General features: G+C 35.5%; 1 protein-coding gene across 17 annotated transcripts in view; it reads right to left on the bottom strand.

Moving 5' to 3' along the window:
* Window positions 1-570: 570 nt before the first annotated feature.
* LOC110837383 (sodium-coupled monocarboxylate transporter 1) overlaps window positions 571-23,459 on the bottom strand; it is a 134,916-nt gene continuing 112,027 nt past the window's right edge. For 9 of the 17 annotated variants that reach the window (XM_087351157.1, XM_022079452.2, XM_022079461.2 and 6 more), the window contains 13 exons: window positions 20,787-21,021; window positions 16,798-16,957; window positions 16,235-16,352; window positions 15,771-15,838; window positions 15,398-15,552; window positions 13,515-13,655; window positions 12,503-12,611; window positions 10,984-11,093; window positions 10,085-10,268; window positions 9,897-9,983; window positions 9,538-9,698; window positions 7,990-8,254; window positions 571-1,912 (listed from right to left, as the gene is read on the bottom strand). In XM_087351157.1, the coding sequence (XP_087207283.1) occupies window positions 1,814-1,912; window positions 7,990-8,254; window positions 9,538-9,698; window positions 9,897-9,983; window positions 10,085-10,268; window positions 10,984-11,093; window positions 12,503-12,611; window positions 13,515-13,655; window positions 15,398-15,552; window positions 15,771-15,838; window positions 16,235-16,352; window positions 16,798-16,957; window positions 20,787-21,004 (1,875 nt within the window). In that variant the 5' untranslated portion in view covers window positions 21,005-21,021 and the 3' untranslated portion in view covers window positions 571-1,813. Of the gene's footprint in view, window positions 1,913-7,989; window positions 8,255-9,537; window positions 9,699-9,896; window positions 9,984-10,084; window positions 10,269-10,983; window positions 11,094-12,502; window positions 12,612-13,514; window positions 13,656-15,397; window positions 15,553-15,770; window positions 15,839-16,234; window positions 16,353-16,797; window positions 16,958-20,786; window positions 21,039-23,459 lie in introns of all 17 variants that reach the window. The other 8 variants (XM_022079453.2, XM_022079451.2, XM_022079455.2 and 5 more) reach the window with 1 other exon arrangement.

A 23,459-nucleotide genomic window follows, 5' to 3' on the forward strand; every position in this document is an offset into this window, starting at 1 on the left:
TTGTGTGTTGCATGCAGAATGGGCAAACATGTATTGTTAGGTGGCTTACATATTCACTCAGTTCTCTTAGTCAATCTTCTGATCATTTAACTTGTTCAACATAAGATTGGACTTACTGGGTGGGAGATTTAACCATAATCGATTAGGATAACACAGAAAAATATGAACCAACATCCATTCTATTTTGGATTTGAGTTTTCACAGCAGTGAGGCTGAAGATGGGTGCTTCTGGGTTGTTGCACTGTGTAGTCTGGTAAACTTCTACCAGACTGCATGGCGCAACAACCCAAAAGACACCCTTTTTCAAACATCCATATTCTAAATATGATTGAGTGTTCATATAGTTCAAGATTATGATTTCCCTGTCATTGGCTATGGATGTTTATATCTGGGACATTTTATCATGCATAATCAATATAACAGTATGAACAACATCAGTGACAATGGTCAGTTAATAGCATTTATTAACAATAGCAAAACAAAAAATGAAACAAAAATCTTCTTATCTCAATGGATTAGGGTCAAAGCCTGTTCCAGCTATACAGCAACAACAAGAAGAAAACAGAAATATGAGGAAAAAATATTAACTTTATTGAAATATCAAACAAATAAAACAAACAAAAACAAATAATAGTGAAACAAAATTACAGAAATCAGCATAAAACATAACATAAAGCATAACAGAAAAAATCAAAAAGTTTTGAAAGATCTCATACACCATTGTAAAAGGAAGTTCTTTTGAAATGTATCATATGACTAATATTCAAAAGCTCTTAAGTAATCCCATATGCTGCTTCAACAAGTTAAATATGTGGGTAAGACATATCTTAAAATATGTTTATTGTACTGTGACTGTAGGTGCTTGGTGTTACTGTCTGAAATAAGTTTTTTTTAATTTATTTAGGCTCAAAAGTTGATCCAGCCTCCCAGCTAAGCAGCAAAGGATTTTTTAAATGTTCAGTGTGTAAACAGAATGGTTGAGTTAATAACATCATCATAATGAAGGATGTTGCAACAGGTGTAAGCTCAAACACTGAAGTGAAAAAATATTTACTGGTTTCAGACTTCTTCAGAAAACAAGTGTCAAAGTAATCTACAGTAAAACAGAAGCATACTGGATACAGAGACATCATTGTAGGGTGGAATATGTGCTGGCTTACAAAAAATCTAAAACATGTGTTATTTTTCTGCATTAAGTGCCAAGAATGTATTTCCATAAGCAAATGAGCATCAGTCCTGCAACGTGCACTTAACTCTATGTGATGCAGCAATACAATGCACAGTACAGATTTTCATGTAAAATTCCATTAATGCCAAACCTGCAGTTTCCTACCTTTTGTTTCTTAAAATTGTATATTAAGGCCGTGAATTGCATAACATAGTATAACACATTACACTTTGCATTCTATACATGAGATAATGTGGTTATAAACTTTTCTGGATTTATTTGGTGGAAAGAAATCTCTGAATAGGTGAAGTTACCTATTTGACACTTTTCATTAGTATGATGTAAATGTATTAAGACATTTTAAAATAAAAATGGCTAAATGTAATATTACTGTAGCTTATACATGTTTTTAAGGAGAAATGTAATATTTCATACTGCAAGAAGCTGAAATTCTAAGATGGGAAACTAGAGCTGCCAAATTGTTAATCATGAGCTCTAATTGAACATTTAATCACTTTCTCTGTCTAAAATTATTGCTATAGCACTCCCTTGTTTAAGCAGCTGTTATGCACACTCAAACTAATATGAAGGACCCTTACCTTATGACAAGGTTAATGCCAATTAAAATTATTTGTGTATGTTAGGTCAATGAACTTCCTCACATTTGTTTGAAATACTGGCATGTTCTTTAGTGTCTGGTATAAATCCAAAGTTGTCAGTCCCATTCTTGTCTTGTATTGTCACCTGCAAAGAATATTTTAAAATAATTATTATAAATCTGAAACTATTCATTATGAAAAACTGTTAACCATTAAGTACTCAGGTCTGGTCTATGAGACTGTAGTGGTTTGTCAAACTGTATCACATTATTGTTTCAGCTGATACCTGATTGATTCTGTTTATGTAATTATTTACTGCCTCACAATAAAATCACGAAAACTTTATAGGTGCATACTGCTTGCTTATTAGACTGCATTGTTATGCATCAATAATAATGACAAATATACAATATGAAACTCAGCATAATTAAATAACATTTACTTAAATCTACAAAGAACACTACATGCAGTATAAACTGAAAATTGTATATAAATATCCATTGTACTTTATATACTGAAACTGGATAGGACCACAAAGAAGAAACAAGGGCCTTTTGTAACATAATGCCAGGTATTTAACCCATGATATGAAATATCAGTGAAATTTAGATTAGAATCATTCCTTTGTAGCATGGTGGTGTTTGGAATTAGTTTAAAAATTTAGTATGAAAGTTATGCAAAGTTGTTTTATGTTATTTTCTCTGAACTCTTGTTGTGTCAGTAAAATTACTATTTTTTAAAATCTTCATATGCATGACTGGAACCATGGATGGTACCAAATATTTCAACAACCGATGTTTTTTAATTCTGAATTATTTTAATTCTTGTGAAAAATGACACAAGCCAGTATGGTATGAAGTATTATAAGCACAATGAAAATTAGTTTTTAAGCCATATTTGAGATATATATTCATGCACATAATAATTCTTCAGATGATGCAACTCAAGGTTCAAGTCTTGGCCAGGTCATTGGATATCTCAAGGCATTATATAATTTTCCTCCTCACTCCAGGCGAATTGCAGGACAGTACCTTGAAACAGGTCATATCTGCATCCTGACAAATTCTTACTTGCAATTCATGACCTCCAGCCTACCTCATTTGTGCTTTTTTGACACTGCAGTTTAAACAGTGCTTTAGACAACCTATGAATCAATAAATCAAACATGGTAATTTTGAACCTTGGCAATGAACAAAATAACATATAATTACTGTGCCCCTATTATAATGAGGGATATAGTCTGTTTCAATCATATCAATCACTTTACAATGGAATGGCTTGCTTATGGTAAAAGCTTATCATAAGCAAGCCCCGTTGAGAAAACTGTGTACTTACCCACATAGGAAACGACACTGATTACTGGCAGGAAATACAAAATGCTTGTGGCACTGGACAGAAACAAAGACTAACACAAATATATAACACAAGGTAAGAAACAAGTGCTTTACTTCCAAGGATGTCAACATCTACAAATTAAAGTTCAACATAAGACAAAATAGTTACAGGTATGACATAAAGCAACACAGAATACTTCAACATATGGTTTTATGCATGTGAAAAACTGAAAGGAAGCTAAGACACAGCATACAATGAAAAATGAAATGCATAACTATGACATTCAGGGATTAGGTGTATGGAATTTTGAAGGGTTTCTACCATTTCAGCAAACACTGCAGTTATCATCTTAAGGGTTAATGTCTTTGTCAGGATCTTGGAAGCCTTTAAATAGATTTAGCAGTGAGCAATGAGTGGCATGGATTGGACAAACAGAGCAGTGGGGGTGCAATTTAATAGGGCATGATCACATAAAAAACTGATGAGGCTACATATTTCCATGCTGAGAAATATTAGCACTTCATTTTTATATAAGCAAAGTCATTTGATTTTATATATATATGTGCATGTGTGTAAACTATACAATCATTTCTTATGAATTATATGCCACATTACCTATCTGCATTTCTGAAAGACATTTTGTTCGCATAAACTATATGTAAACTAATACTTGGTGCTCTAAGATGCATGTATTTACCTTGAAGACCATAAATTAAATATCATAAAAATAAACCTTGTACATTGCAAATAAATCACACTGGATGTTGAAAATACCCACACACTCCGAACTATGAACACGATTTTAAGCTCATTCTTATTTCTTCAGATGTGTATAGCTGGAACAGGATGGAATAGAACAAAAGAATAACAGGATAGAATACACTAGAATAGAACAGAATAAAGTAAAACAGAGTAGAATAGAATATAACAGAATGGATTGGAACAGACCAGAACAGAAGAGAATATAAAACAGCAGAAGAGAAAAGAAAAGATAGAATAATTTGTCATGACTGAGACTCAATGGATTTGTTCAGATGGTAATAATACTAAAAAGATTTCTTCAATATTTCAGGTAAATATACCTCAACTCCATTCTCAATATTAAATTTTCTGAAAAAACATTGTGGCCCTAAGAGCAACAATTATTTATTTGTACCATTTTCCCCATAAAATTCTTGTATATATAAAAGTCTCATAATCTCTTTGGAGGGCTAGTAGCAGAGAAAAATGTACACCAACTTCCATGCCATAACAATATTCATACAGATCATCATGTGAGTCAGAGTTGGAAATATCGTGCGTGTGTGTGTGTGGTCAAGCCTACTACAGCTGGCTGCAAGGTCATGCCTATATATTTATATGTACTACATTACTAAATTACTGCTGTGTCTGAACACAATTAAAAAATACACATATATCACATTCATTTAAAAATTAACTGAACAGGGGAGGCATATGCCAAAACATGAAAGTACAAGTTTTCTCTTCCCCCCCCCCCCTTCCCGCCGCAATGATCAAAGATTTGCCCACCTATGAGTAATATGATGCATCCATGAGCTTCCTTCCTTAAATTTTAGATACTTTTAGTGTGGCTGGATGAATACACACCAATACTATAATTTCATTGTAGGCTTCTTGATACTATATATTCTGATGAGATTATATAGTGTCAAATTTTTGGTCTGTATCCATTAATACTTGCAGAAATCACCGTTAATTACACTAATATTTAACAGAATTAAAAAAGGGAAAAATAAATATCATGTCGCTATAAAATACTGTTCATGAAAGTACAACAGTAAGTGTACAATATATGTACAGTGCACATCACGCAAGGACCTACCAATATGTCATTTGTTTCTTATTGTCTACATTTAATACTGTATAAAATGTGATTATATATAACCTCTTTGGACATTAGTGGAATAAGAGGTAATCAATCATAGATTGTACAGGTATATTTAAAATACTGAAACTTATAGAAGGAACAAAATACTGCAGAGTGAAGAGTGTAATAATCTTCACTTCACTTAAAAATACTTATGAACTATGTAAATTTTGTAGTCCATCTCATGGGCTTAAAAGGTATTCAGGGGTTCATATGAAAATTACTGAAAAATGAGAGACATACTTGTCTTGCCATAACATTGAAAAGTCTTGTTCATTGTTATAGTTCTGTTTCATCAGAATTAAATAGGGGAAAATAAAAATTCAAACCTTTCTTGCTTTAAATTTTAAACATAAATCATACAATAATTCTTTAAAAAGTCACTCATGGAAATTAATACATGCAGTTTTCTCAGAAATGCATAAATATGTTATTTTATCTCATATTTTGAGTTTTACTTGTGCCATCATAACAGTTTGATGAAAATAATAGAAGTTTCACAGTTCCTGTCTTAATAGTGGCAAATAATGGGCATTACAATATAATGATCTACTCGAGAACTGGTTTCCTAACCTTTATTTTACAAAAATTGGGGTTTAAACCTTCATACTACAGGGCTTTAATTCTGGAGTTCCTAGTTTAGCAATGCTCTACTGCAATGCATATTATCTGGACAGCACATAAGCCAAGATGCAAGATATATGGTCAATGAAGGTTACAGTTTCTGTCATTGTTTTGGCACTAAACAAATTTCATCAACTTCCATTGTTGTCATTATTATCGGTTTTTCTGATGCCATCATTATAAGATAACTAAATAAACAATTTATACTTCATTTTCATCTTACAGGGGCCATCTAATGGTCTTCAATGCACTGATGATGAATATTGAATGGGACTTCTCCTGACAAAATCTAGGGTCACAGTAACACAACATGAAAATAAACCCTCTTCAAAGTAAAGGTCTCCATTGTAAATTCATGTAGAATAACGTTATTTGTAAGACATATAGAAGAAGTTATGATTATTTCTAACACAAATTTGGTTACAGCACTTTGTTAACAGCTCCAGTTTGTGACACTGTATGCACTGCAGCAATGTTTCTCAATGGCAGACCATGGATGCTGTAAGTACACAGCCAAGTTTCTGTTCTGCAAATTCTAATTCATGTTATTTTACTACTAACTCTATGGTGCAGGAATTTCTTTGAAGAGTTTATTGTATACTTGGCTTGTCAAAGAATAGCCTACTTTTTTTAAGGAACCTGAAGGTTCACCACCATGTGCAGAAAAGCCCACCACTGGACTATATTCTGAGCTAGCTGCATCCAGTTTGCTCAATCGATTTCTATCTCCTTAAGGTCCATCTTAATGTTACATTCCCGCCTACATCTAGGTCTTCCCAGTGGTCTCCTCCCTTGAGGCCTCCTAACCAATACCCTGTAAACACCTCTCCCCTCCCTCACATGTGCTGCATGTCCTGCCCACCTCATCCTCCTCGATTTAATCTCCCTAACAATATCAGAAGTATGGGCTGTGAAGCTCATCATTATGCAGTTTCTCCATGATTTGTCTCCCTCCCTTTCAGATCCAAATATGTTCCTCCTTGTTATTTTACCACAGCTAAAAATTGCTATTTTACAACTAATAAAATTTCCCTGTTTCCTCTTAGTGATTAAATAGTTTGTGTTAAGCATCACTACACTGTTAGCATAGATTCTCACTAGGTAAGTAAATTGCAATTACTTCTCTTTCAGTCATATACCACTGGGAAATTCTGGCAACTTATATTTTTTTCATATATCCTCATGCATAATTTTCAATTATGAATGTTCATTGAGGTAGAATATTGTATTTCTTTGATTCTAATACAACATATGTCAGTTAAAAGCATCAGTAACATGTTAACTGGTAATAATTTAAATGACAGCTATCCAAATATGTTCTATTGCATAACAGCTTTTTACTGTAAATATTCAGTAACTTATGTATAACTTATGGGTAAATTTTTCTTACTTACCTTTCAGAATTTCAGCATGCATATATTTTGAGGTAAATTAAAATCAAGCAAATACAATCAATTCTGAACACAATTAAAAACAAGCATATCTTCACCTGTTATGATGTGCTACAAAATTGTTACAACACAGCCATGCTGAAGAGCAAATTATTGTTGGCAAATACATTTAAAAAATGAAAGTAAAATGAAAATTATCATGAATGACAATGTAAGAGAAATGCCCATAGAGATAAAATCACTGTGAGTAAGTGTAGCCACCAATTTACATTCACATGTACATGAACTCATACAAGATTGTATTCAAAGTGATATATTTTAAACAATAAAACATGTTTAGCATCACCATATTTTTAAAAACATGTTTATTGAGCAGGATTATGTATTAAGTATTATGGTTTACTAATGTATGTTTTCATAAATGTATTTACCAATTAACTTTCAACTGAATACTTGCTTTATTGCGTGTTTTATTAATATATTAATAGTTCAGTAATAATTTTAGGGTACCTTTTGAAAAGCTGCCATTATAAAGTATAATCTCCCCACAATGTTTAAATTTCTGAACAATTGGGTTTTGATTCTCAGTTTGACAATACTCTTTCTTTAACAGTATCTACAGGCTGACATAGAGGCACACAAAACCTTCTGTAGACTCTTTCCTTGGGGGTGAAATAATTGCATCACGAAGCTGACCACTTGAACCCATTTAGTGAGGTTAAGAATATGTAGAATTTTACTTATACTTTCCTGTATATATTTATGATGTGGCATTTCAGCATAAGAACAACTTTTCTTTTACTATTTCTTTGTGTATAAAACTATATAAGAGCCTTCTAGTTCATCTGCCATACTTCCAACTCAACAGCTCATATGTACATTAAGTCAGTCACAACACATATAACATAGCACACCACCACCAACACCACACTATACATCCCTACTAGATAACAGCACTGGAGGAACTTTGCCCTTAGAACTAACCTTTACTGCATTCTCATCCTTCATCTCTGCTTCATTCAGAAGCAACTTGCATGCTCCTGGATTCATGCTGATGTTCGTGACAGCTGTTGTTAGCTTGAGCACAGGAGTACTGTGTGTCTGGCTTTTCATTTTGTCTTCAGGTTTCCTTAATAGCAAGCTATACAGAAAGCTGATCAGCATTCCGACTCCCACAGTTAGAACAAGGGACAACAGAGAATACCACAAGAATGACACTCGATACAAAACAAATGCAAGCTGAATGGGCCTAAAAAGAGATAAAAGAGAAAATTGTACATATTAGTCTACATGGGTACTAATAAACAACACCCAACTAGAAGATAATGACTTGAATGCTCTCTTAAAAGGTTACTGGATGACATGAATGCTGAAAATGAAATAAGCGTTTCTAATGGCCTAACTTCACAAATTTATGATGTTGTTAATACATGTAATTTGTAACTACAATACAGAATTAAACCCCTACTTTCCTGTTTCTATAAACTATTTAAAGAGATTTGGAGATGTTCTTACTTTTTTAAGTTTAAAAAATGGTATAAAATGTGTCAGAGATGAAATTTTATTTATACTATTTCTAACAGTTGAAACTGTTGGGATACATCAATTAAAATAATACATACAAATACACATGGCACTGGCTCTAAGTTTGGACACATCTGTTTAAAAGTTTTAACTACATTGTAAATTGTATTATTATTTATTTTATTAGTCCTCAGATACACATTTTTAAGGTGAAAACAATAGCATAATTACTTCTGTACCGAAAAGTTAAGTGGAGGGACAATGTCAAAGCAGCCAAAAGTAAAGATGTGTATTCTAGTTAATGTAGCAGCCATTCTTTTATGGTTTTACTTTCCTATCTTGTAAGATGACCTCTATGCCACTAAAGAATATTCAGTCTTAAACAAAGTCAAGAATAGTGCCTGTTTTGCTGTGGCTGCCAGAGCCAGTTTGTCTACAACTTCACTAAACTGAAGATCTTTTGCCTATAGAAAGAGACCACTGAAATGTAGGTACCTACATTCTGACAACTTCAACAGGGATATGGGATTCACTTAAGTTGATCCTGGAAGACAGTCACCAGCATACTTCAAAGAATACAAACCATAAGATAAAACAACCAATAGGATCCACGTAAAGAATAGTTAATGCCTGATAACATTCACAGACTTTCCCAAGACAAGCAACACTTAATGTTGTGTAGGTTGGCCAGTCTGCCTGAATCTGTCCACTCCTACTGGCCTACCCCCAGACAAGGAGACTGGTTTCCCAGGAATAATTTATTGTAATTTAAATGCCCTTTATATATTACATTTTAGTACATTAATTTTGCCAGGGGACATACTCTATTTTGCATGGGAGAATGTTAATATTCTAGTAGGTCTTCACAGTATATACTGAAAATTATGCTTCAAATTATGGACAACAACATTAGTTATCCTCTTGTAGGTAAGACATAAGGGTTTCAGTCATATGATGGACAGGTCAGCTGAACAGTAACTATTGAAGGGTTAAGCAATAGTGACTCACTTGCTGTCATCTGCTAACACTGTTGTGTTCACAATGGAGCAACCCTCAGTTGATAGTGGCAGAGGTGTGTAAATTGCCTGACCCTTGTCTGACATCATTTGGGCTCCAACAGCCAGCCAACCAACAGCTCCAATTCCGACTGTCAGGCCACACGCTGCGCCCTGTCACAGAATATACATATGTTCTGTGTAGTGCAGAGAAACTCACAACTGTAATCTCCAAAGCACTACACTTAAACTCAACATTAAATTGAAGGAATCCTTAAATGGAGGTATATAATGGGACTATACAAACTGATCATGAAGTGGATGAAATCATTAAACAAATATGTACTGACAGAAGTATATTTTGGTACTTACAGCAGTATTTGCCCATGGAACAAAAATTCCCAATATAAATAATCCCAAGAAAGAGCCTGAGAAAAAACTTGACAAAGAAATGGCAACCTGGAAGAAATTAATGCACAGTTATAAATATAACATATAATAATATGACACAATATTCACATTAAACAATACTTTCAATTACTACCTTTAATACAACTTACAGGAACTAGGCCTCCCATATATGGCACAACATATACCAGTGCATAAGAGAGCAATCCAAAGAACAGCGCCAGGAATTTGACAGTAAGTCCAGATCTGCGCTGAGAGAGAGATTCTTTCAATGCAGTTTCATCTAATTCAGCCCACCATATGGCAGCTAATGAGTTCAGACCTGTTGACACAGTACTGAAACAGATGAGAGGAGTGACAAATTTACTGCTATAATCTACCTCTTTCCTATCAGAAAAGTTTGCATATTGAAACTAATCACAGGTATCATCACTGAAAATGAAATGGTATACGGAGAGTAAATAGGACTGCCACACACTGATTAATCAAGTAAATTAGAAATCATGCTCTGTTAATTTTTCAAGATACATGACATTATTTCCTTCAGTTTTGAAACTTTGAAACAAAACTAAACCTAGAATGTTTGGTACATCCTATCTGAGATTACTTTAGACACTGGTATAGATGGGATGATAATATTAAAATGGATCTTATAAGATTAATGTATTGAGAATGTGTACTAGATTCATCTGACTCAGAAAAAGGTACAGTGGCAGGCTCTTATAATCATGGTAATGAACCTGTTCGGTTCCATATAAGTGCAGAATTTCTTCAATAGCTGAGTAACACTTGCTTTTCAAGAAAGACTGCTTCTTTGTTACGTAAATTTCCTATTGTCATTTTTAGATTCCACATTACTAACTGTATGACTTATCTTAATATCTGTTGATCAGGATCTAGCTGTATTGACTAAGCAGGTTAATTTGACAATTAATGAAACAACTAAAGGTAAATATTTTATTCACTGGAAACAGTTCTAGTAATAAGAAATTCAGAATAAAATATTTTAATACCGTACTCCTATTAGGATTTCAGAAGGAACTCGACTAACCTCAAGCCTGCACTGAATATTCCTGCCACAAAAAGACCTGGGAAACCAACATAGTCTCCTAGTGAGTCCATGACATACAGAGGAAACAGTTGGTCTGGTTTACTCAGAACCTAATAAAATATAAATACATACATTATTTAACTAAAAACTATATATTTCGAGAGTCACCTCTCACATTCATGTTTACATACAATATAGGTCATGGCAAAATAAATTAATCCGTCCATCAATCAATCATGTAACAAATTACTATTCAATTTCATTTAAAAGATGAACTATACCCAAGAGTTTTACCATGAAATTCAATTTCATGTTTATATAACCTAAAACAACTTGAGAGACTGATTGTGCATCATGAACTAGAAAGCAGCAGGAAGGAATTGGATGTAGTTTAATTCTAATAACTAAGCTTAGACTAAGTAGTAGTTAGCAGTTTTAGTCTGGAGGCCCCAGGTTTAAATCTTGGTCAAAAGACCAGCTGTGCTGACAGGTTTCTTTTAGTTTTCCTAAGTTTCTATAGGAAAATGCTGGAATAGGACATGACTGCTTCCTTCCACATCCTTTCTAATTCATCATACATGCTATCATGCTGTCATTCACTGCTGCCTAAATCAAGCATTTGAAAAATGTCACTAGAAACTAATCAATTAGTCATTTGTTTGGAATGAGGAAAAACACAAAATGTCTCACTCCTGCCAGTGTTTTGGTTTATATTAAAATCAGGTAGGCCCATTGCTCAAACATGAAGCAGCAGTGAAACATTGCCACAACATTTGATGTCACTTTAATTCCAGTATATTAATGACTGAGTGAGAGATGAAACCCACACATGGACTGACATGCCCCTGGAGCAGTGACAGATGAGCATGGAGCATCAGTGGATTAGTGATTACCAGTGGAAAACTGGTCTTCATACAGAATAATACATTTGAGTGTCGTTTAGTGAATTCAATAATAGAGATAATACATATTACATGTCCATCTTCACACAACAAAAAGCTGTATACTTCACAACTTCACTCATTTCACTTCACACTTCTTATTTGTTTATAGTTTACTTAATGATGCTAAATTCAGTAGCTCAAAATAACATCAAATGAGAGAATGACAGTAAATAATGAATTGGCAAGGATGTGAAAGGAAGCTGTCATGAGCTAATTTAAGGTGCATTCCTGGAATTTGACTGGAGAGACATTCGGTGTTCACACTATTGTGATTTGTGCTATGATATGTTCTACATCCTTGACTTGGAGATATGAAGGATCTATAAAATGTAAATAAGTAAATAAATAAATAAATTCAGTTTTATTCTATTCTACTGGGTGACTCATTAGTCCATCTTTTGGCCCCTAACGATATAGTCAATTATATGTTTTATTAATATGCTAAGGGCAAGAAAATGGACAAATGAGTCCAAAATATGTTGCCCAGCAGTGTGAAGTGACTAACCAACATAGTGACCATGAAGATTTTTCAAAATTAAGAAAAAAATTTAATTTAATAAAATATCTTTACTCACACCACTTGAAAGAGGATCACAGTCATAGTATCGTGCAAATATCAGCATCCCTGCGTATACTGTAAGAATCACCACCACAGTCCAACCAAAAGTGTTGATCCAAATCATCCTGTGAAAGACATTTTGTAAATGTACAGACACATGCACTTCTTCTATTAGCCCAATGAACATTAGAAATATAATTCAATGTCTTAAAATATTCTCAAAAAGTAAACAAATAATGTAACTAATGATCTCACTCCACAACACAAATTATTTCATAAAACAATGTTCTTATCTGCTTAAGAAATTTCACACTTTTATTGAATGCTAAGGTTAATTACCATACTCACAAAAGCCCATTAATTAGACCAGTGAGGTCAAACAGGAAAATTATTCTGGCCCGAGCGAGGAAAAAGTTGGACCACCCTGAATTAGACATTACCTTGGGTTAATTCAGTCTTGTCCACACCCTCACACCTTATTCCTATATATTTAAAAACCACAATATGTGTTAAGTGTCTGTCAATTCTGTGACACTGTGGAGTTTGTACTAATTACTTTTCCACAAACTGTAGATGAGCAAACATGATGGAAAGACATTATTTGCAATTGCTTAAAGTAGCTGGTATTCAATATGTTAAGTCTTGTATCTATACAATTGAAAGAAGCTATAACAGCTCAAAGAGTAAATTGATTGGACATGGATGGTGGATTGTTTGTTTCCCAGTAGCGACAAATGGAATCTCTCTTTTTAACGTGATGTCCAGAATGGCTCTAAAACTGAACAAATCTTCATAATAATAAGTATAACAATGAAAATACTGACCATATGCTCTAGAAACATAAATGTTTAACAATGTCAGCAGAGATATACTTTTCTTACCATCTTTCCACATTAAAGTAATGTGAATATTTTACACATTTCAATCACTTAACCATTACAGTACCAACTGTGCATAAGAAATATCATACACAATAATTTTTAATATGTTATCAAGATACTATACTAAAAGATCAATTCTTCACTTACTGGCGTGCTTGCTCAATTGTGGCCACTGTGCGATACCTCTGAACTTGCAGCTGATTAGCTCCATACACTGATACATGAAGAAATGCAGAACCAATTAAGGAACCCCACAGTGTATACCGTTCTGTAGGATCAATGGACCAACTGGAAGAAGAATAATCATATACCAGCTAAACTCAGTTTAACAATAAATTATGATAAAATGTATGATACCTACTTTTCCTCAAATGTTTCAGCTTATACAAAGAGAAATTTCTAGTTTAGGATTAAAACAGTATCCTAATCACAATATTATTTCATGCTCACAGACCATTATATATATATATATATATATATATATATATATATATATATATATATATATATATATATATGATAATTACTTTAATTCCAAATTTACAAATTGTAGCTTTAGGAACATACAAGATCATCATCACAAGTATGTTCAATAACTGGACAAATCTGTCATAGTGTATATGTGTGTGTGTGTGTATTCACCTTTGTAAGCAATGGCTATAGTTAAATTAGTAGCATCTAGTACAATAAATCAGAAACATATGAAGTCAGTGAGTGAGACAGACTGGCAAAGATGCACCTCCAATTCTGTCTTTATAAAATGTATTGCCACATCCTACGTCTGACTCTTGTCACTGTCTGTATTGCATACATACTGTTTCTGATACGTAAGATTGTTTATTTTGATGTAAATACGTCTATATGGAAGGGTCATTCGGCTAAAACAGCGTTACGAAGATGTGTTAAGATCCATACCAACAATGTGTAAATATGGACAGACAATGGTCAGCTTTTATATGAACTCCTGCGTGCATAACAATGCAAGAAAAGGATTTGAATTTCTAACACACGCCTGCAACAATATTGGCTGAGCATGCCGTAAGGCTCTTTTCTCATTTTTTGTTTCCTTATTGTTCATTTCTGATATTGTAGGGACTATTTACATGACAGTTACTGATTTTGATGCTAATTAGAAAAATAACATCAAATGACTGAAGATGGTGGGATGGGGATGTGATATTGAAACGTGAAAGCTTGCCACCAGTTATTTCACCAATAAAAACAGAAACCACTGACTCATGCAATATAAACAGCAGTAGGTTCTAATCACTTACAAACTTGCAAACTGGCAAAACAATATGAGGGTGGCAGAAATTATTATATTTCTCACTTGATCTGAGTGTAAAGAACCACTAAATTGATATAACATAACCTCAGAAATTGATACAGCATTGGTAAATAACCTATGAATAAATGTTGACTATATGCTTCATGAAACGTTGATGGGTAGGAGTTGTAAGATTCAGTTTGTTCCTATGTCACTGTGAAAGGTCTGCAAACAGGATAGAGTGAAAACATTAACACTGTGCTATAAGCTATACTTTGCATTTTCATGGATTTGTAAAATTTTGGTAAAAAACTAGTGCCGGTCTGTGAAAATGTAACCGAGAACACAAACAAAACAGTACTGGTACAACACGGCAGTATTGATAGATAGCTTGATTTTCAAGTTTTTATAACACTGTTTCAATTGCAAAGGTTATACAGCATTGAATGTGATGGGAATATGATTATAAATTATAAATAAGTGAAGATTTGGAATGATGTGATCATTTCTTAATTCAGTTTAATATTCCATTCAATCAGAATTGCCCATAACCCAGCCAAGATCTAAAGAAAATACATCCCAAATACATGTCTATAAACATTACTGCTATACCAGCACTGCAGTGCATGAATACCATTGATTGAAACATTGATAATCTGAACAGAACTAGATACTGGATTCTTAACACAATGATGATGTGGACCAGAGGTCACATTCATTTGGCTAAAGAAGTCGGGGTGACTATCTGATTACCACAACGTACTTGAAGAAATCTGAACGTCCCGACTGAACATTGCGTTCCCAGACTACGGCCAGTCCGCCAACATCTATAGTTCCTTTCACCAGCACACCAAACATTGATGAGTAGAGAATCAGAACTTGGAAACAGTCTGTCCATATCACGGCTTTTATTCCTCCCTGTCAGTAACATAAGCAATATTCAGTTTTATCTACAAGGGGTATAAGAGTGTGATTACAGAGAATTTTCAATGAAGTCTTCTCAGGCAATCCTGAGCCTCCAGTACATTGTAAACTAAATTCATGCTCATTAAGCTGATCAACTTTAAAGGCTTCTCTTCACAAAATCTGTCACAACTACAGGGAATAATACATGCTCCTTACAAAACAATACTCACAACTGTTGTGTATAAGATGACAACAATATACATCATGGTGACAACAGTATTAGTATCAAGACCAGTCACTGGAACACAGAATAATTCATTTGGTAGACCATTCATATAAATAAGCTCAAAAAAGATTAAACACATAATTATATAGATATAGATATAGAACCACCACGGTGGTCTAGCGGTTAGAACGCTGGCCTTGTAATCCTGGGGTCTCGGGTTCGATTCCATATGCAAATAGGATATATTCTGGCTGAATATGTAAGGGGGTTACTAAGAGACTGGCTGAAAGGGTTTCTTGTTACCCATCCTACAGGAGGCTCAATGGGTCCTGCAACTGGTCCAAGTGTGAAGGCAAAGTTAAATTTTTGGCTGCCCAGGAATCAAACCCCATTTAAACAGAATGCAACCAGTTACTGCTCTGGGTTATTTTGGCTTCTTCAGGAGAACTTGAGTGCCTCATCACTTACCTTGCTGGAGTGCAAGGGCTGGTGCATACAGAACTAAGGCCAAGTAAATAACCATTTGGATGGAGAACATTGCAGACGCAAATAACTGAAGCCAGCGATTAAAACGCTGTCCAAAATACTGAAACCAAACACAAAGAATATAATGAATTAATAATGAACCTATTAACATTTTGAGAAGTATAACAAGGTTTTTCCTTGTTGCATGGCCAGTCGTGTAAAAGGCAAAGATATTTGACAACAATGTTGTTATCAAACAAATAGAAGAATTTTTTTAACAATTTAAGAGTGGAGTGAAGTGCAATTCATGAAAGAAGTAAGAGATACCTTTCTTAACGAAAGACAAGAGGCCCTGACAAACTGCATAAGTGGAATGATTTACACTCAAAACAAAAGGCTTATTAACCTGTGGAGAAGAAGAAAGTCAAAGACAAGGAGTAAAATAAGGGAAAGAATAAGTAACGTGTGGGTAAGTCCAACATCATGCACTTAGTGACATCTACTGTATTTAGATCTGTTAAAGATCTGAAGTAGATATAACAAATAACATCTTGACAAGTACCAACCTTATAAGCTGAGGTGTACTGCATTTTATGGTAGAATGGAATGAAGATATAGCCAATGATGGGAATGCAGACGAAACTAGATAAACCGAACATCCATAACTGTGGTCCAAACAGATATACTTCTGCAGGTTGACCCATAAGAGTTATAGAAGACAGGAATCTGAAAAACAAACAGTAACACAAGTCTTGTAAATAAAAAGGCACAATTTAATGTAGCATTAAAAACATACTTAATTACACACTCCTTTTACACTGTCAATGAATTTATGTTGTTTACAAATAAGTGATAAATTTTTCTTGTGTGTAATGGGTAGATCTATTTGTAATTTATCATTACTTTCGGTGAACCCTTTGTTTGTATTATGTGAAATTTATGTAATAGTATGAATTGTACTTTATAATATGCATTGTATTATTATTATTGCTACTATCGTCTCCTCCCCCAAGTGCATTACAGCTACACTGATGCTTTAGAGTATTTAAAACTCCAGACCCTGCGTAAGAGAAGGCATTGCAGTGATGCACTGTTCCTTGCGCAGGTTTACCGCGGTTTTAAATGCTGTCCTTCCCGTCTGGAAGCTGTCGGTATCCGTGTCCCTGCTCGGAATCTGAGAGATTTTTCTATGTTCAGTTTTAGCCCTTTGATCAAAAACAGTCCTTCTGCTAGATGCGCATCAGCTGCTAATGTCGTCTGCAGGGATTTGGACATATTCGAGACGAAAATTGTCACACTTTAATTTACTTAATTGATTTAAATTATTATTACAAATATGCTAATATATTTAGATGCAATTTTCTTGTGTATTATCGTCCTCCGTATTAGTGTAGTTTATATTCTGCTTGTTTTGCCTTTTGTTTTTATTGTTTTCGTGTGCTCATCTGTGTGCTGTATCTGTAATTGGCATTCAGGCTGTTGATACAGCACACAAATAATAAAGAATTGAATTGAATTGAATTATTATTCGTCATCTGACTGTCTTATGGATCCATTGAATGTAATAAAATATTATATTATATTATTATTATTTGTATATACCAGTATGAATGAACTTATGTTAGAAAACAGATCATTTTATGATGCATAGCATAATTACTTTCCTTTCAGCTAAACGATTGGCTCTTGAGAATAACATAATTTGAAATATTTCAGCCAAATTGAATATGGCTTCAGGAAATCCGTTTTTACGTAATTTACTTTGCACACTAAAACGTCACCAGATTAAAGTTGTGGTGGTTTATTTACTAGACCTTAACTAGACCATGGGCTGGACAACTGGGGTTCAATTCTTGGCAGGATGGTTTTATTTATTTCTTTGCCACAATATCCAGATCAACTCTGGGTCCCACAGCCTCCTATCCAATGGGTACTGGGGTCCTTTCCTCTGGAGTAAAGTTGCTGAGGCACTGCATCTAGTGCCAATGTTAAAAAACTCTGTTCCACCATATGTTTGCATGACGTGGTACTTAGGTAAGCAACCAGGAGCAACTCTTCCTTCCACACACTGTATGCCGAAGTTTATGAATTTTGGGGGATTTGTTTCAAAACCTTTGGATTAATTTTACATAGCGGCAGGTATTCTGAGCAGACAATTGGCCTATAAATAATATTCCTGCGAGTAACGGAACAAATGTGTGTTTAATCTGCAAAACCACTACAAAACAGGTTGAACAGAATTTTACTTTCACGTTTTATTACACACGAACAGTAACAAACTGAGGTCTACGACCAAAATATAAAATGACTTAACGGCCGATTTTGGTGGTAGCGTGTGCATAAAATTTATTTCATTCAAACGGAAAATATCGAATTACTGGTTAGGAATGCTGCAAGACCAATACACCACATGGGAGCACATTTACACACAATTCATTCTATTCATCTGGTCTTTTTGCTTTAGGCTGCCGGTTTCTCATGTCTGAAGGTTCTTTCTTCTCTGTTGGCTGGACGAACGGACGGACGAACGAACGAGCGAACGTTGAGCTTTGCAGTTCTGTATATCGGTCAAGCCATCTGACACATGGTTTAGTTTATTCATTAAACGGTCCAATCCATTTATATGAAGGATTTGAGTGACGGTTAAAGAATGTTAAGGTCAAGGATGTCTCTACCACACAAACCAGAAACAGCTTCCGAAACAAACTTTCATTAACTTCCACGGATTATGCGCTCGAGCCTAAATCGACTCAGAATTAGTAAGAGCCTAAAACTATTTCAGATAACTGACAAGATTGCTCGTGGTATGTCTGCTTCCTAAGAGTAAATATTTCGACATACACAGGGCGTAACATTTGAAACGCAACTCAACATCAATCACATATTATCGTATAAAAATTAAATCAGAAGCAGGTCCACCCTTGTGTGATGAACTGTCCCAACCGCCCTTGTAAAACTCGAGTCAAGGTCATCCGTATTGCTAGGCCGCCACTCACACCAGTTGTGCAAAAGTTGTGCAGGTGCAAATACGGTGTTCATTATCGAACATTACTTCGCATCAAAATCGCTTGCTACTGTTCGTGAAGCATTTAGCAATGCGTCTTACACCGAAAGTTAGCAAAATCTGGGAACACAGGATGTCTGGCGTCAGACAGTGTCGACAGGTGAGACATTCCGAAACTCCACACTGGGAACACAACTGCTTCGCTACAAAAGATCATTGGTAAGAATAATTTTCGGTGTGGTATTCAAGGCTTGACTAGTCTTCGAGAAGGCAATGGACATTTTCAGCATCAGCTGTAAAGGTGTTCTGGAAGTTCTTCCTAACAGAAAACTCATTTGTCTTGTTATACTGATGTAACAGATAGGCCTAATTGGTTAGGGTTGCCTTTTAAATTAAACGCTTTGTATGTAGGATCTGAGGTTTTCACGGCGGTGAGTTTGAGGATGGCTGTCTTCTGGGTTGTTGATGATGGAGGTAACAAGGACCTCTCAAACGTCGGTAAACTTCTACCAGACTACACGGCGCAACAACTCAGAAGACAGCCATCTTTATACGCTTTGTAGTTTACTGACGAAAATTTATCAACTCCCTCCATTTTTAGCGAATGGCAGGATGGTCGCGAATGATAAATTCTGTAGGAGGAGACGGCCGTGGTCTACTTTAACTCTGTGTTCCAGCATTTGCCTGGGGGTACTCTAGATGATTATGAAAACGAGAGTTGTTACAGACGAAGCAGGAGTGCTTAGCACTTCACAACGAAGTTCCATATTCCTAACATTGCGAAGTGCTTCATTTAACAACTTTTATCAACTTGCATCTTACATAGCATCGGACAGTATGGTGATCAAGGGATGGACTGCATACTTTCCATGCAGAGGCAAACACAGCGGTACAGTGACTAACAGAGTTCCACCATGTTTTTTGAGGTCTGATATACTAGTACTGACCGGCAAACCAGAGTCCCTGATTTGTTCACGATTGTTTAATTTCTAATTTTTATATCATTAGCGAGACATTTCATTCGTAGCCCAAAAATGGTTAACGAGTGTTTTAATATAACGTACCAAATTTAATAATTAGTGTTGGCTAACAGACCTAAAGTTGAAGATTTCTGTCTTCTGGGTTGTTGTGCTGTGTAGTCTGGTCGATGTTTACCAACGTTTCAGAGATCATACTGCCTCCGTCATCAGGGCGATGAGTATGAAGATTTCTGTCTTCTGGGTTGTTGCGCCGTGTAGTATGGTCGATGTTTACCAACGTTTCAGAGGTCATACTGCCTCCGTCATCGCCCTGATGACGGAGGCAGTATGATCTCTGAAACGTTGGTAAACATCGACCAGACTACACAGCGCAACAACCCAGGAGACAGAAATCTTCATACTAAGAATCGTCCTGATGACGGAGGCAGTATGACCTCTGAAACGTTGGTTAACATCGACCAGACTACACAGCACAACAACCCAGAAGACCGAAATCTTCATACTCACCGTTGTGAAAACCTCAGACCTAAAGTTTCTACTTTTTATTCGCTAAGTGTCATATTGCACTTACCCTGCCAACATGGATACTGCTACAGGGATTGGACCCATCTGCCCATTGGCCGTCAAGAATTCTCCAGAGTCGCTCCTTGTTGGTCCACTGTTCTTGTCACGTGTGAATCTTCCGTTGCATCCATGGTAAAGGCCAATAGCAACAGAACCAAGTAACATGGCGCCAAACACTGTGTAGTCTACCCACGAGAAATACCGCACCTCCTGAACTGTTTCCATGTTGCATATGCACTATACTAAAAATCAGACAAGTCTGAAGGTAGACAGAGAGATCAAACAGCGTCCATCAGTATATTATTGGTAATACTCATCAACAAAACTAATTGTAATAGGCAATTATTTTAATTCATTGACGGCATGTTTAGATATTACAGAAATAGCTTCTGGGTTGATGGTTGCAACGAAGCGAGCGAAGCGGCCAAGTCCGAGATCAAATATTTTGATATTTTCGCGCGAGTCGCTGCGCTGGCCAGTAAGGCGCATGCGCAACAAAGCTCTGACCATGCAGTACACGGAAGGTGCATTCTCCGCTTCATATGACACCCCATGCTGCTTATGCAGCTCGCATAGCTCGCTTGTTATCGCTTACGTAGGACATTGCCTTATGCTGCTGCTTCTTGCGAATACTCCAAGTCAAAAAGTCATACTGAAGGCCTGATATCTTGGACCTGTGACAATGAAGCGCGTTTTTATCGAGAGCAAATCTGACTAATTCTATAAATGCAACAAAAATGTCATGGGAACACAATCCGCTGCACTGTGCTTGAGAAATCGAATGTAAAACCGTCACTCACCAGCACTGGCAGCTGGCATTCCTTTGGTATTCGGTAAGAAGGGCTGAAGTTGAACGTAATTTGTGTTGACTTGAGTTCTTATTACCGAACACCAAATATTTAACGGCCTTATTTAAACTGCAGACACAGAGAGAGTTTCTGAGAACAAAATACTGCGATCAAATCTGCGAACTTACATTGTTTCTCGCAGAATTAATTTTCATTTAGCAGTGAAACATTTTATGTTCAAATACATATTCTAAAACGACGGTGTAAAATCGAAATTACATTCAGGAAGAAATTATGAGCAGATTAATCCAAGGAATGCTTGATACCGTTTAGTTCAGGATATTTTGTCTTCCCGCCTACTGTTTAAAGAGAAGACAAGCACATGCCATCTTGAAGTAGCCTCAGACGGCATCTTTCCCATCATGGTCGTTCATAATTAAATATTACCAGTAGTTGGAAAAAATGAAGTCCGAAATCGAAGTTAGTACAATGATTAACCAAAATATTAATCTGTCAAAGTTAAAAACATAAAATACCTTCTTATTTTACACATCAAATAGACTACAGTCGTAACTTAAATCGTATGTTAAAGAAATTGTAAAACTTTAAACTTTAAAACTTTGTTGCTCATGTCAGAAGTAAATATTACAGCATTTAAAATCGTGATTTTACTTGTTGTTCTTGTACGCCTGTGGAATTTTTCCCACTGGATTAAAGGAAAAACATATTCTGTGTTCGAGAACAGAGGTGGTGGGGATAATAATTATTTGGACTTGAGTAGGAGCAAGTTTGCAGAAAGTTGGAGAAAACTGCATACTGAAGACCTTTAGAACCTTGTTCGTCTGCTATTATTAGGATGAACAAATTAATACGAACGAGAAGGGCGGGATATGTAGCACGCAAGGAAGATGCGAGAAATACACATAAAATGTCTCAGTGCCAGAATTTCAACGAATGAGATAATTTGGAGATCCCAGCTGTGGATGGGAGTTTTATATTAAATTAGATTTAAAATATGAAGCACGAGGTTGTAAGGTAGAATAATTTCACTTACAACAGAAATCATGGCGGCCTCTTGAGAACACTGTAATGAATTTCCTGGTTCCATACAGGGCAGGGTATTTCTCGACTAGCTGTACGACTATCAGTTTACCGATAAAGATTCATCTCCATGGTAATAAACACGTAATTTTGTAGAGGGCCTAATGGCATAACCTATAAAACCCTTACTCGGCAGAAATGAATGTCTTCAAAGACAGAGTTATTAATGTCAGGGAACGCAATCTGCAATGTAGGTCAACACGTCAGTGCCGTGAAGGTCGTGTGTATCATGTTTGAAAAGGCGTATATGCAAGATTATAACTCTCGCAATACAATCTAATTCCATGCTGTGAATATGTTACGGATGAACCACATTTTCTGACTGGCTTATCCAAATAATTCATTCCTCGGAGTAGCGTTTTTGAGAAGCTGAGGCTTTCTCAGTTGCATAAGAAAATCCCCAAAGAACCAGACGGTCCATTGACGTGTCCACAGGGGTTCAACTGTGAGCCCATCTTTGCCTAGTCTAATTTAGTTCGCACACTTACGTTCTTTCTAACTACAACTTTGTATGCATTCATAATTTCAATGCGTGCTACATGTACCACAACTGTATATGATTTGAGGTTTTCACAGCGGTGAGTATGAAGATTTCTGTCTTCTGGGTTGTTGATATATCGCCCTGATGACGGAGGCAGTATGACCTCTGAAACGTTGGTAAACATCGACCAGACTACACAGCGCAACAACCCAGAAAACAGAAATCTTCATACTCATCGCCCTGATGATGGAGGCAGTATGACCTCTGAAACGTTGGTAAACATCGACCAGACTACACAGCGCAACAACCC

Source organism: Zootermopsis nevadensis, unplaced genomic scaffold (assembly GCF_977971745.1).
Source record: "Zootermopsis nevadensis isolate Lab colony 2312 unplaced genomic scaffold, Znev_1.0 Znev_ptg000018l, whole genome shotgun sequence".
In the NCBI taxonomy this organism is placed as follows: Eukaryota; Metazoa; Arthropoda; class Insecta; order Blattodea; family Termopsidae; genus Zootermopsis; species Zootermopsis nevadensis.